This window comes from Bombina bombina, chromosome 5 (assembly GCF_027579735.1).
Source record: "Bombina bombina isolate aBomBom1 chromosome 5, aBomBom1.pri, whole genome shotgun sequence".
Taxonomy (NCBI): domain Eukaryota; kingdom Metazoa; phylum Chordata; class Amphibia; order Anura; family Bombinatoridae; genus Bombina; species Bombina bombina.
In genome coordinates this window covers 409,907,915-409,922,471 of record NC_069503.1, presented here as the reverse complement: position 1 = coordinate 409,922,471, position 14,557 = coordinate 409,907,915, and the positions used below count along the sequence as shown (strand labels likewise).

Here is a 14,557-nt window from a genome sequence, read left to right as displayed (position 1 = left end):
CTACATAAGCATTTAACCTGACACATAGCGTGAATGCCTTCCCTGTGTTCATATGAACTTTTAAGATCTGGATGAGAGTGTGTTGCATATATTTAGCTGAATGTGTTGTATTTCCTACATTAAGAACAAGGTTGATCACAAAACAAGGTTTTTGTGTACCCTTGAAGAAATTTTGTTTGATTACTTTGTAAAAGCATGCTTTTTATAAAAAATGTTGGTTAATATGGTAAAACTATGCTGAATTACTAGCAAAAGCACTAACTTTACTTAAAAATATGACTGTACTGATTTTGTACTAAAATTATTTTCTTTATTGACAATATTATTGTAATCAATGCAACATTGTTGTACTTTTCAACAACCTTTTTTTCTTTTTGAAAAATTTAATAAAAAATTAATAAACTTAAAAAACAAAATTATATGTGATCTAATTCACTTACTAGATTGAAATTAGATTCAAGCTCATCAAAATGCTGTCCCAACAGCCCACACACAGAGATAGAGTGGCAGGTAGGTACCGGAAAGTCCTTCAGTCACCTCTCCACTTCATTGACAGTGGCATCTCCCTCTCCTGTCAACTCTATCTGTGGACAATGTTTGTAGCTCAGTACTAATATCCCTAGATGTTTCTTCTGTATATTATGTAGACTTTGTCAAAGGTTCTAATGTACTGTATACAGACTATCTGGAGACTCTATATATCTAAAAGGCCACCCCCTCTTCCTGGGAGTATACAATCAATAACCAGTATTCAGTAACAACCCCTCACCGCTTTAAAGCCACCTTAAGTTATTACAAAACATCTTAATGGGGGGATGCACTTTATACTCAAGCATGGTTCTTATGTTTACATAAGCAGCATGCATCTTTCTATACAATACAATTGAGTCCACAAACAAGGCTAATATACATATCGCTTGCAAAACAATTTTAAAATCAAGTTGTTAAGACATTATGTTACAAGTTACATTACAAGCCACAGTGTTGGTGTAGCTGGTTAAAAGATTAAGAATGGAACTGATACCCTGACACGCCTGATAGCCTAAAAGTGCCATATACAGTCTTCTATCAACACAAGTCAAGATCTTTATTTACACCCCTGGGGGCCAAGGTGCCTAATTCATAAATCCAATGTAAAGAGGATGATAGAGTCCTCAGAGGGTGCGCTGATGCTGTCCGATCGATTGTAGTCAGATGAAACTTCTAAAAAATGGCCGCACTCCCAAAGAAAATCCTGATGGATCTCGAGCTGTGAAGGATAGAAGAAGAGATGCGCCAAAGAACTTAAAACAGTATTGTACGTCCAGGTAAATATATCCCCTACATTAACAGGTCACCCCGTAAAGCCAAATACTCACAGACAGAGTGGCAAAAGAGTCGTGCCTCAATGCGCGAGTCAGGACTGTTCAGAGTCGCCTGACAGCCACACCCCAGCCAGTATACGTCACTCCGTGTCCACCAGTCAGACGTCGGCAATCGGCAAGCCTCCACAGGTTCCGTGTGGCTACGATCAGTGCACCTACCACTGCAGGTAACGGGTGGGATGTAGGTAGGGCGTGAATAATCATTCGTCAGTAATATGATATGGTGATGGTTTAAAAACACAGGACAAAGCCGGTACAAAAAGAGTCCGTATTTATTTGTTTAAAAGAAATAACAGCAACGCGTTTCCCGGCTAGATATGCTGCTTCATCAGGCTGTTCTAAACAAAGCTCTTGCTGCCAATAAATACCTTACCTACACCTGTTAGTGGGCGTTCTAACAAGCTGTACCTGTCTTCCTGTTCTAAATTTAACCACTTCATCACCAGAAGTATATACATTCATGAGACTACTACAATCAGAACAAAATATTATGACACACAAAATTGAATTAAAATTCCTATATCACTAACTCTATATATATAGAAATTATACAGGACATAATATTTGACAACACAAATAATAAAATCAAAAATACAAAAATATATGTAAAAGCAAATTATATATAAAAAAAATTTCCACATAGGAACATAATTGTGTACAAAATTAAAAACATACCATTTGAAAGTGCCATTGGGGAAGAAACCTTAAAATCATCTTAATAAAATGACACTAATAATCTATAGTAATTTTAGTACAAAAAATTATAAATAAAAATAAAAATAAGTCCCAAGATGATCAGACTAATACCCTTGCCTGATAATCATATACTGTCACTTAGACAGTGACCTATATGTATGACCCAACCCTATATATATATTGTGTACGGGAAGAGCCAGGTTAGTAATGGTGTATGCTAAGGGCCCTATTAAATGTGAGGAATGGCACTACATATTATTGTGATCATAGTGCTCATGAATTTAGTACCTCAAGAGCATATGCATATGATAAGCGTATTGCTTATTAATTTAGAGGACTAACTAAATAATCTATTCTCCATGACTAATAAATGCACTGAGTAGAGAAGAAGGTGACTTACTGGACTCCAAAAATATCTCAAAAGGCTGCCAAATCTATATTAAGATTAAGGCCATTAGGATGTAAAGTTTTGAGAGTATGGATCCAGTAAGTCTCCCTCTGTCTCAATCTAGATAATCTATTGTATAAATGAGAGACAGGAATAAATTCTATGGGACATATATTGAAATAATCAGTATGACCATTATGGTGGTAATTGCAATGCCTGGGGACACTATGGTTCTTTTGATTCTTTTCCATATTTCTCAGATGTTCTGACCATCTAATGCTTAGTCTTCTGGAGGTTCTGCCTACATACTGAACCCCACAGACACAAGATAGTAGATAGACTACATATCTGGACGCACAGGATATGTGGCCAATGATTGAAAAATGTTTGCCTGTGACATTTTATTGGAATGTCATTTGCTTATGTATAATTCTAATGCACAGTTTACAATTCTTCACATTGCATCTGTAAGAACCTATTGGTAAGGTGCCAACCCTATGGTGATTATTCAGAATTTTATGTTTTACTATCTTACTAGGAGCCAACATTGATTTCAAACTAGGTGCCTTTCTATATACTATATTAGTTTATCAGTCAAAATCTTCCCCAAAATGGGGTCCTTTTGGAGAATTCTCCAATGTTTATTAATTATCTGACGTATTTTCTTATGATGACAGTTGTATACCGTAATAAAAGGAGTAAATGTCTCCATAAAATCATTCTGTTCTTTGTTTAGCTTAATATTAGTTTTTTTAAAATAATCTTCTCTTTTATCTTGCTTGGCTCTTTTATAACCATTTTCTATGATATATGACGGATAATGTTTCTCATTGAAACGTTCTTTTAATATCTGGCTTTGAGTCTCATAATCAGCCAAGGTACTGCAATTTCGGCGAATTCTTTTAAATTGGCCATATGGCACGTTACGCTTCCATGGGAAGTGATGGTGACTGGTAAAGTCTAAATAACTATTACAGTCTACCATCTTAAAATGGGTGACACTAGTGACTTTAGGACCATCAAATTTGAGTACCAAATCCAGAAATACTATGGTCTCATGATGAATGCAACTGGTAAAAGTTAGACCTCTATCATTTGAATTCAAGTACTCAACAAACAAATTGGCTGATGCCAGATTGCCCCTCCAGATAAAAATCATATCATCTATGTACCGCCCGTAGAACACCAGGCTCACCCCAAAAATGCCCTCATAGATGTATTTTTGTTCAAATGAACCCATGAATAAATTGGCATATCTTGGGGGAACCTGGTGCCCATGGTGGTACCTTTCACCTGGAACATAAAATAATTATGTCTCAAGATGAAAGAGATAAGTTTAAGAATGAAATCACATTGTGCATTCGGTAAGTAAATATCATTTTGTAAAAATTCTGCTGCTGCAGTTAGACCCAAATGGTGTTGTATATTTGAATACAATGATTGAACATCACATGTAATCCATAGTAAATCTGAAGTGATCTCAATTTTCTCAAGTTTCTCAATCAAATCACTAGAATCCCGAATGTATGATTCGAGACCCTGTACATGTTTTTGCAGAAAAAAGTCCATGTAGGACGACACATTATCAGTGAGGCTACCAATGCCCGCGATAATGGGCCTTCCCGGTGGACATGTGAGATTCTTGTGCAGTTTCAGCAAATGATAGTAAAATGCCAAATTAGGCTCTTTAGACAACAGAAAATCTTGTTCTTTTTTGAGTATTATATTGTCTTTAAATGCCGATTCAACAATATCTTTTAATAGCCCTGTATATTGTTTGGTAGGATCATGATTTAGTTTAAGGTAATAGGCGGTGTCATACAAGATTTTCCGAGCCTCAACAAGGTAGTCCTCCAAATTTTGGAGGACAATAGCGCCCCCCTTATCTGCCTGCCTTATAACAATCGATTTGTCATTTTTCAGGCTCTCTATTGCTCTTTGCTCGTTAGGAAAAAGATTAGATTGATTTTTATTACCGATCTTACTAGTTTTAATTTTAGGGATTCGTTCTAAATCTTCCCCCACTAATTGCCTAAAATTTCAATGTGAGCATTATTCTGAAGATGTGGTGTGAAATTCGATTTATTTCTAAAATGCGTTTGTATAAAACCTTCATATGATTGGTCAATCAGAGAATCAGGTTCATATATTGGGATTTGTGTTTCCCTTAATCTGGAATCCATTGAGTCAGTTATTATGGGAAAACCACTATCATTTCTTAATTTTTTCTCTGCAAAATATTTCTGTAATGATAGTTTTTGGGTAAAACAATTCAAATCCACAAATAATGAAAAAATATTATGTTCATTTGTAGGACTAAATGACAAGCCTCTGCCCAAAATTCTCACTTCATCATCACTAAGTTTGTGTGAGGAAAGATTGTGTATCCCCTTACTCAGTGCCTGTAGTTTTGCCTCTTTGAGGGCTGTTCCCCGTCCTCTGTGTCCTCTTGACCGTGAGGTCTTTTCCCTTTTTGGGGGGTTATGAGAGACACCACAGGCTCTAGGTAACTGGATATACTCTTCTGTTTCCATGATGGCATGCGTGGTCCCTGTTCTAAAAAATGATTGGGTGAATTTGTGTTCAATTGTCTATTATTCAAATTAGATGGGGCACCCTGATTGAAATGATGATTTTCGTTGTCTCTGGTAGGGATTCTTAGGCCCCCTTCTTGATTAGCTATATTGGGATGTTGGCCGCCTTGATTAATCAAACCTGATTGTTGACCACCTACAGTGGTGGTTGGTCTATTCGATCTTTCATAATTATAGGAAGGTCTCCTATCATGCTGTTGGTGGTTAGAATTATGTTCATATCTCCTATCATACTGTTGATAATTATGATTATGTTCATGTCTTCTACCATAATCACAATGATTATTTTGATAATTGTCACCCCTAGATCTTGATTCTCTATAGTGAGGTGTATGTCCAGGGGTCCTTTGTGTAGTGTATTCACGAACCTTATTTGTATATGAGCTGAAATTCTCATAAGAAGAGTTGTCTTTAGGTCTTCTGTAGTGGTTATTTGAAGTCTGGTGTCTAGGGCGGAAATCATTATCTTTAAACTGTGAAAATCTTTCATTACTATGATCCTCATGGTGACATATATTCTGTTGATCATATCCATTGGAATGATCTGAATATCTCAATTCTAAAGGATCAGGATTATTATTTGAATAATTATTGGTACTTTGATTTTTATTTTTATTTTTATTTCTCCTCTTTTTTTTGTGATGGGATACTAAAGTCCAACCATTACTCGAATTAGTGGATATAGTCTGATCATCAGGAGAAGGATCTTGGGGTATTTGTCCTGAACATTGATTAATTTTCTTTTTATTAAAACTATATACTTCTCCTTTTAAGTAGTCTTCTTCATCTCTGATTATTTTCCTATTTTTGACATTAATCAGGTCCTTTTGATATGAATCCGTCTTTTTTAAAACCATATCATTGAGCTCATCATATAATTGTGAATTTTTGAACTTCTCTAAACTCATTTGTATATTCTCAATTTCCTTAGTGGTCTGTTCTATTAATGTTTTCCTATGAGAGATGAGTATTTTCATAAGAATATGTGAGCAATCACTAAGGGCCTCTTCCCACTTATTTAAAAGATCAGAATTATCTTTAACAGAACAACTTTTAAATAATCTCAAACCCCGTGGTACTTGTTTTTTATCAATATATTTCTGTAACATTTCTGAATCTAACCAATGGCGACATTTGGTGTTGATAGACTCTTCTAGCCTAGAAAATAAGGCATGTATAGATAGATCATCTATTGAGTCCCCCACACCGGATGTAACATTGGAGGTGGCTATATGTGAGACTAGCAGTAATCTTTTGTTTGTTCTTTCACTAACAGATAACATAGTATAGGGTCAAGGAGCTACACTTAAAAATATATATAATCAACTAATACGTGTGTGATTAATAATAAATAGATAGTTTACAATCAACAAAATGAATCGTGACAACGTGTAAAACTCCTAAGTGAAACTCAAATATAACTTGCGGAATACCTCTAATAGATATAACTTATAAATTAATTATATAGTGAACAAAAAAATATATATCACAAATGTAATGAATAATAATATTAAATATTGCTGCACAATTGAATTAATTAACTAAATAATCTACTACGTGATAATAACCCAAGTGTAAATCAAGTGCTAATTACGTGTATACTCGATCACCTGATAAATCTAATCTTATATTAAGATAACCAAAATAAATATGGCCAATATAATCAATCTTAAATGTAAAATAAAATATATAAACAATGCAAAATACGTGCAAAATAGGTACCTAGTGAAAGTGGCCTAATGATAGGATAACCAAAACATATATGGCCAAAATATCCAATCACAAAATTAGGGATATGTGATATAAAACAATATCTGGGAAAGGATTTCCTTAGATAGTTATTTGTCAAATAGTATTAAACTCTGTAATTCATTGGCCTTAATTCACCTTACTATGCGTGCATGACCAAACAAGTACAAAAAAATTAAGGATAAGAGTATATAAAATTATTGAAATGGATACGGTACCTTTGCTATTGAAATACAAAGGGTACTTGTAAAAACAATCAGTGACTCCAGAAATGATAATACCAATTAGAAATTGAATAACAGTAAAATAGCAAAACAATATTAGTAAAAATAAAGTCCACACATATAACGTTTAAAATTCACAAGCACCGCTGCAAACCTCAAAGCCCAATAGAGCTAGTGTCCAATGTAAAGAGGATGATAGAGTCCTCAGAGGGTGCGCTGATGCTGTCCGATCAATTGTAGTCAGATGAAACTTCTAAAAAATGGCCGCACTCCCAAAGAAAATCCTGATGGATCTCGAGCTGTGAAGGATAGAAGAAGAGAGGCGCCACAGAACATAAAACAGTATCGTACGTCCAGGTAAATATATCCCCTACATTAACAGGTCACCCCGTAAAGCCAAATACTCACAGACAGAGTGGCACCAGAGTCATGCCTCAATGCGCGAGTCGGGACTGTTCAGAGTCGCCCGACAGACACAACCCAGCTAGTATACGTCACTCCGTGTCCACCAGTCAGACGTCGGCAATCGGCAAGCCTCCACAGGTTCCGTGTGGCTACGATCAGTGCACCTACCACTGCAGGTAAAGGGTGGGATGGAGGTAGGGCGTGAATAATCACTCGTGAGAAATCCAATATGGTGATGGGTTAAAAACACAGGACAGAGCAGGTACAAAAAGAGTCCGTATTTATTTGTTTAAAAGAAACAACAGCAATGCGTTTCCCGGTTAGATATGCCGCTTCATCAGGCTGTTCTAAACAAAGCTCTTGCTGCCAATAAATACCTTACCTACACCTGTTAGTGGGCGTTCTAACAAGCTGTACCTGTCTTCCTGTTCTAAATTTAACCACTTCATCACCAGAAGTATATACATTCATGAGAATACTACAATCAGAACAAAATATTATGACACACAAAATTGAATTAAAATTCCTATATCACTAACTCTATATATATAGAAATTATACAGGACATAATATTTGACAACACAAATAATAAAATTAAAAATACAAAAATATATGTAAAAGCAAATTATATATAAAAATTGTTTTCCACATAGGAACATAATTGTGTACAAATTTAAAAACATCCCATTTGAAAGTACCATTGGGGAAGAAACCTTAAAATCATCTTAATAAAATGACACTAATAATCTATAGTAATTTTAGTACAAAAAATTATAAATAAAAATAAAAATAAGTCCCAAGATGATCAGACTAATACCCTTGCCTGATAATCATATACTGTCACTTAGACAGTGACCTATATGTATGACCCAACCCTATATATATATTGTGTACGGGAAGAGCCAGGTTAGTAATGGTGTATGCTAAGGGCCCTATTAAATGTGAGGAATGGCACTACATATTATTGTGATCATAGTGCTCATGAATTTAGTACCTCAAGAGCATATGCATATGATAAGCGTATTGCTTATTAATTTAGAGGACTCTATTCTCCATGACTAATAAATGCACTGAGTAGAGAAGAAGGTGACTTACTGGACTCCAAAAATATCTCAAAAGGCTGCCAAATCTATATTAAGATTAAGGCCATTAGGATGTAAAGTTTTGAGAGTATGGATCCAGTAAGTCTCCCTCTGTCTCAATCTAGATAATCTATTGTATAAATGAGAGACAGGAATAAATTCTATGGGACATATATTGAAACAATCAGTATGACCATTATGGTGGTAATTGCAATGCCTGGGGACACTATGGTTCTTTTGATTCTTTTTCATATTTCTCAGATGTTCTGACCATCTAATGCTTAGTCTTCTGGAGGTTCTGCCTACATACTGAACCCCACAGACACAGGATAGTAGATAGACTACATATCTGGATGCACAGGATATGGGGCCAATGATTGAAAAATGTTTGCCTGTGACATTTGATTGGAATGTTATTTGCTTATGTATAATTCTAATGCACAGTTTACAATTCTTCACATTGCATCTATAAGAACCTATTGGTAAGGTGCCAACCCTATGGTGATTATTCAGAATTTTATGTTTCACTATCTTACTAGGAGCCAACATTGATTTCAAACTAGGTGCCTTTCTATATACTATATTAGGTTTATCAGTCAAAATCTTCCCCAAAATGGGGTCCTTTTGGAGAATTCTCCAATGTTTATTAATTATCTGACGTATTTTCTTATGATGACCTACCTCCATCCCACCCGTTACCTGCAGTGGTAGGTGCACTGATGGTAGCCACACGGAACCTGTGGAGGCTTGCCGATTGCCGACGTCTGACTGGTGGACACGGAGTGACATATACTGGCTGGGGTATGTCTGTCGGGCGACTCTGAACAGTCCCGACTCGCGCATTGAGGCACGACTCTGGTGCCACTCTGTCTGTGAGTATTTGGCTTTACGGGGTGACCTGTTAACGTAGGGGATATATTTACCTGGACGTACGATACTGTTTTATGTTCTGTGGCGCCTCTCTTCTTCTATCCTTCACAAATCATAAATCCACCTGGTCTCTCTTCTTCTTATTAGCCTCTTGTATGGATTATTACCAGGGGTATCCAATTTATTATACTGATTCTAGGTTCTCAGAGTATTGATTCTGGACACTTTTATATTTTCTAAATATTCATAAAAATGTCACTTAACCTTTATTTTTTTCTTCCAACATATAATTTCTTGCATATTGGTAAATATACCACAAATGTGGAATTACACGTGTCTAAATATATATGGAAAATTATTTTGAGCTATTCCAGTTAAAAATCTTATCATCTTTATAAATGTGGCTACACATACAACAATTTATATGTTACTGACTTTAATGATGCCCATTCAGACAAAGTTCACCCTTTGATAGAGGAAGATCTTACAGGTTTTAATTTTGAAGGGGCCAAAATATTCTTAAGTTTTCTATTTTGTCTAATAGACATCAACTTGTCTATTAAAACCACACCATATTTTAAAATATCCCAGTGTTTGTTAAGAGCTTTTTAACTTAAATTAGCCCCATCACTGTAGGTGGTGATACATTTCACTGAATAAGTAAACTGCTCATATGTCTATTCTTTTTCGGAATCAAGAAATTACTCCTGTATTGTTATCCACTTTGGGAACTTGCTGACTTCACTAACTCTGGTGCATACCCTTTATCAAGAAACTTATGTTGCAATATATCTGTCTTAAAATCCATATAATTTATACAGTTCCTACGGAACTGTTCATATAGAATATTAAAATTCCACCTGGGTAAGTGGCCAGTACCAGCATTAAGAAAGACATTGCTATCTGTCAGCTTTCTAAAGTTCTTAACCGACAGTGTACCCTGAGATAAATCTTGCAACAAAACCAAATCCAAAAATTTAATTCTATGTAAGACCTTTTTTTCTTCACCATAGGTTGCATGTACGTATTAAAATAACTAGATAAAGCTCTGGTTCACATGCCGTTATCTAAGATCCCTAAAGGATTAAGACAATTAATAATTATAGACCAGCCGATCAGAGCTTGGCGGAAATTTTGTACAAGAATAGGTTTTAATTTCAGGGTTTCTCCCTATTTAACCGTAAGGGGGAACCCTGATTTCTTGGAAGGGTATCACTCCTTAAGATTTGGGAGCTGGACGGATTCAGGGGTTATCTATATGATTCAGGTTATCAACACAGAGGGAAATAAGGTTAAAACCTTTGATGACTGTAAAACTGAATTTGGGATTAGGAACTCCCAGTTTTTCGCTTATTTGCAACTCCGCCATTATGCTGAGCAGATTTTGAAAGTAGAAAATGTGGAATGGCATAACAAAGCCTTAAAACAAATATTAGCATTATTTAGAATGGGGAAACTGTCGATCTCTCCCACCTATGCCGCATTATTAAGTAGTCAGGAGCAGAGCAATATTAGGTACCTCACTTTAAAATGGAGAGATATCCTTAGTCCGGAAATGGAATCTGAGGTGCTGACAAGCTCCATTAGAAAGGTGGCTAAAGCTATGAGGGGGGAATATTATAGAGAACAGCAATTCAAGATTTTATATCAGTTTTATAGTACCCCTAAGATGTGCGGAAATTGGAGAAGAGAAGGGGAAAAGTTAGCCTGTGGAAGATGTAAATTTCACCTAGCGGACTTGGTCCATTTGTTTTGGTCATGCCCAGTGATCCAGAGATTTTGGGGTAAAATTTCCTTTTGGGCCACAAAGACCTTTAAGACTTATATTTACTTAACTAGGATGAATGTGTTCTTTCTAACATCATATGAGGATGCTGGCGGGAATTCCCTTTTGTTAAATACAGTTATTGTCATAGGCAGGAGAATAATTTTGAAAAATTGGCAATCTCAGAAAGAACCTAGATTCTCAGAATTCAGGAATGGGGTATTACATCAGTTATTTTTAGAAATGGCTAAAATACAAATGGAAATGGAGGTTAACATAGAGGATTTCTTTGCTAAATGGGAAAAGTATATTAGATCACTTGATAATAATACTCAGAAGTTAATTATATCCCCTTTTCAAAACTCAATGTTTATCCAGGAAGCAAATCTAAGGGGAGAATGGGTAGGCTTGGTGTAGTGAGGAGAGGGGTTGTAATTTTTCAGTTTTTTTTTTTGTTTTTTTTTGTAGGCGTTTTGTTTTGTGTGAATGGTGTGGATGAAAACTGAATGGTCAAGAAATTTAGGTAAATACCCGACAGCTGGGTTCAGAGTGTAAATAGTAAGAGTGAGGACTAAGCGGCCCATTCGGTCGAATCAATTCGAGTAATTGTGTCAGGGTTTACCATGACCTGGTGGAAAGGGTTGTAAGATACGGTACTACAAACCTTTGACTGATTTAGTATGGACAAGGGAATAGGTGCTGCTCTTGTAAACATATTGGTTTTTTTCCTGTGTCACTAGAAATTTATGTTATGCTGTTGGTTGGAAAAAATAAAATATATAAAAAAAAAAAATAACTAGATAAATTACTAGAAATCAGGAGCGTAGCTAGCCGAGGAGTAGAGCAGTCGCACATACTGTGAGCTCCATAAAATGTCCACCAAATGTATTGCCAAATAAGATAAAATACCCTGAAGATCTTTTTTAAAATATATCCTAAATCATGCTCTTAACCTCTGGAGCAACCAACAGAAGAGGGACCTTGATCGGATCATCAGTTTTAACGCTGCTGGCCAGCCGCGGCTGAGGCCTGTTACCACATCTAAAGCAGAGCCAAGGAGATAATCCAACACAAGTGAAGCACACACATCGCAAATTACTCCAGAGGGTCGGGGCTCCGCTCCAGAGTCTAGAACTGGAGCGACAATATTCGGGATAGACAAAGTGAACTGGGGCCTACATAGGCGGTAAGCAGCTTGCACAAACATCCCAGCAACACATCACACATACCTCGCCTAGGAAGGAGACATCATTGGCGGGTCGGGGGTTCTGCTCCAGTGGTATCGTAAATCTCTCCCCAGCCTTGTACAGATGAACACAGTGTGAGAGAGCTGAATTTAACACCGTTATAGACAATGGATCTAACAGAGCATAGCAACGGGCTCAGAAATGTTAGCCTACCAAAAACACTGATCTGCTGCCGATATTACTTTTCCACCCGCAAGTATAACATTATTACGTCTCTCTAGGGGAAATTACCTGAGGCAGTGCAGGGGTGAAGAGAATGGGTGGGACCCGCCATGTTAGAACATTAAAAACTGCATAGTCAAAATAGCAGGGCCCACACCCAGTTAGTAACACTATATAACTTATGGTGTAAGAGCATTGTAACATCACCGGAGGATAAAAGATTCTCTCTGGAAAGCTCACAGCATTCTAACCAAGGAATATAATAATATAAGCTGTACATATTTATATCAAACTATAGAGATCTTGGACTTCAACTTGCCCCAAAAGATATAATACAGGATATTTCTACCATAACAATCACTGAATGGGCTACAAGATGCAGATAGTGATATATACCTTCACAACTTCCCACATCAGGTTGTGAGTGTGACATGTTCCCTGTCTCAGTCCCACAATGTCAAAACACAGAGCCTGAGATACAAGCAGGGCGACACAGGTCATATATTCACTCTCTTTAACAGCGACCAAATAGAGACTTAAGATTGAAGTGCAGACAATATAACACTGATAATATCTGTATCTTCATAGGTCTCATATAATTATTCCCATGGTGTAACACAGACAAATATACGCAGAAGTTCAGCTAAGCAAACATTTTTTCTATATGATGCCATACTGAAAGTACTCCCACTCAACTTGCCACTACATGGGTTCCTTGACTGATGGTGGATTCTTCTCCTTCGACTTGAAGTTACTTTTTAGAAAATGAAAGGCAAAAATCAATTGGTCAAAGACTGCTTATCCAAAGCGCAAGCAAAGAAAACTCTTTAGCCCAAGACAAAACACCCACCTTGAAAAGCGAAGAAACAGATAATTCAATGGACAGCTACTCAGAGGAACAGGCACAGCCTGTACAGAATACTCTTATCCAGCAAATTAAAGAGGTTTTCCATATAGAACTCAAATCTGCCGTCAACAAAGAACTGAGTGATATTTTAGAAATCGGCCAAAGGACATTTGCTCTAGAAGATAAAGTAGATGAAATAGTGGAAATACTCCCCAGCATACAGCAATCACTCCAAGAGCAACATATCATGATACAACAATTGGAAACCCAGCTTGAAGACCTGGAAAACAGGTCGAGAGGATCCAATGTCAGGTTTGGAAACCTACCTGAATTATACGACAAGTTGAGTGAAGTCCTTCATCAAATTCTGAATAGTCTTTTACCAGATATAGAAGATAGCTTTATTTTAATGGACATAATTCATAGAGCTCTTGACAAACCCAGAATACCTAACACCCCAAGAGATGTCATCATTAAATTCCATTATTACACCACCAAGGACCAGCTTCTTCAAGCTACAAGAACACAGCAACACATAGAATTTGATGGACACAAACTACAATTTTTGCTGATCTGTCACCTATCACTCTGAGAAAGTAGAGAGAACTAAAACCCGTTATCACTTCCCTGTTGAAATCTTATATCAAGTATAGGTGGTCATTCCCCTTTAGATTAGTCTTTATCCAGAACAAGACTACCCATTCTTGTACCACTTTACCACAAAGGCCTTCAAGAAAACACATACAACGTATGGGGAACAAAATTTCCAAAGACATCTCACCCATCAAAAGACACAAGGATCTGGCAAGAGAAGAATCTCTCCATCAGGAACACTCTGCACTGAACCGATGACACTAATGGTCAACTACACTGTAATCTTTACAAAACACATCTACTTGACTTGGACAGTTGGCAGACATACAATAACTATTACAAGGAAAACAAATAAGTATTATATTTGCTAATTTGCCATGGCCTTATTGGAGGATGTTGATGGGATAGCCTTAATGTTAACTATCATACTAAACCCCTTGATAACTGAGAGGGTTTGCGATCCATTCAAAATGTGATGGTCATGTATAGTTTATCCTAACTTACTTAGGAGCTTGAATTGAAATTTTTTGTCTTACGTTATGATAGTTTTGTGGATTGCTGATATCTCTG

At 36.5% G+C, this 14,557-nt stretch overlaps 1 protein-coding gene across 1 annotated transcript; it reads right to left on the bottom strand.

Annotated features, from left to right (window-relative positions):
• Nucleotides 1–4,843: 4,843 nt before the first annotated feature.
• Nucleotides 4,844–6,151, bottom strand: LOC128661495 (GATA zinc finger domain-containing protein 14-like). The gene has a single exon (XM_053715744.1). The coding sequence runs from the start codon at nucleotides 6,149–6,151 to the stop codon at nucleotides 4,844–4,846; it is 1,308 nt and encodes a 435-aa protein (XP_053571719.1).
• Nucleotides 6,152–14,557: the final 8,406 nt, after the last annotated feature.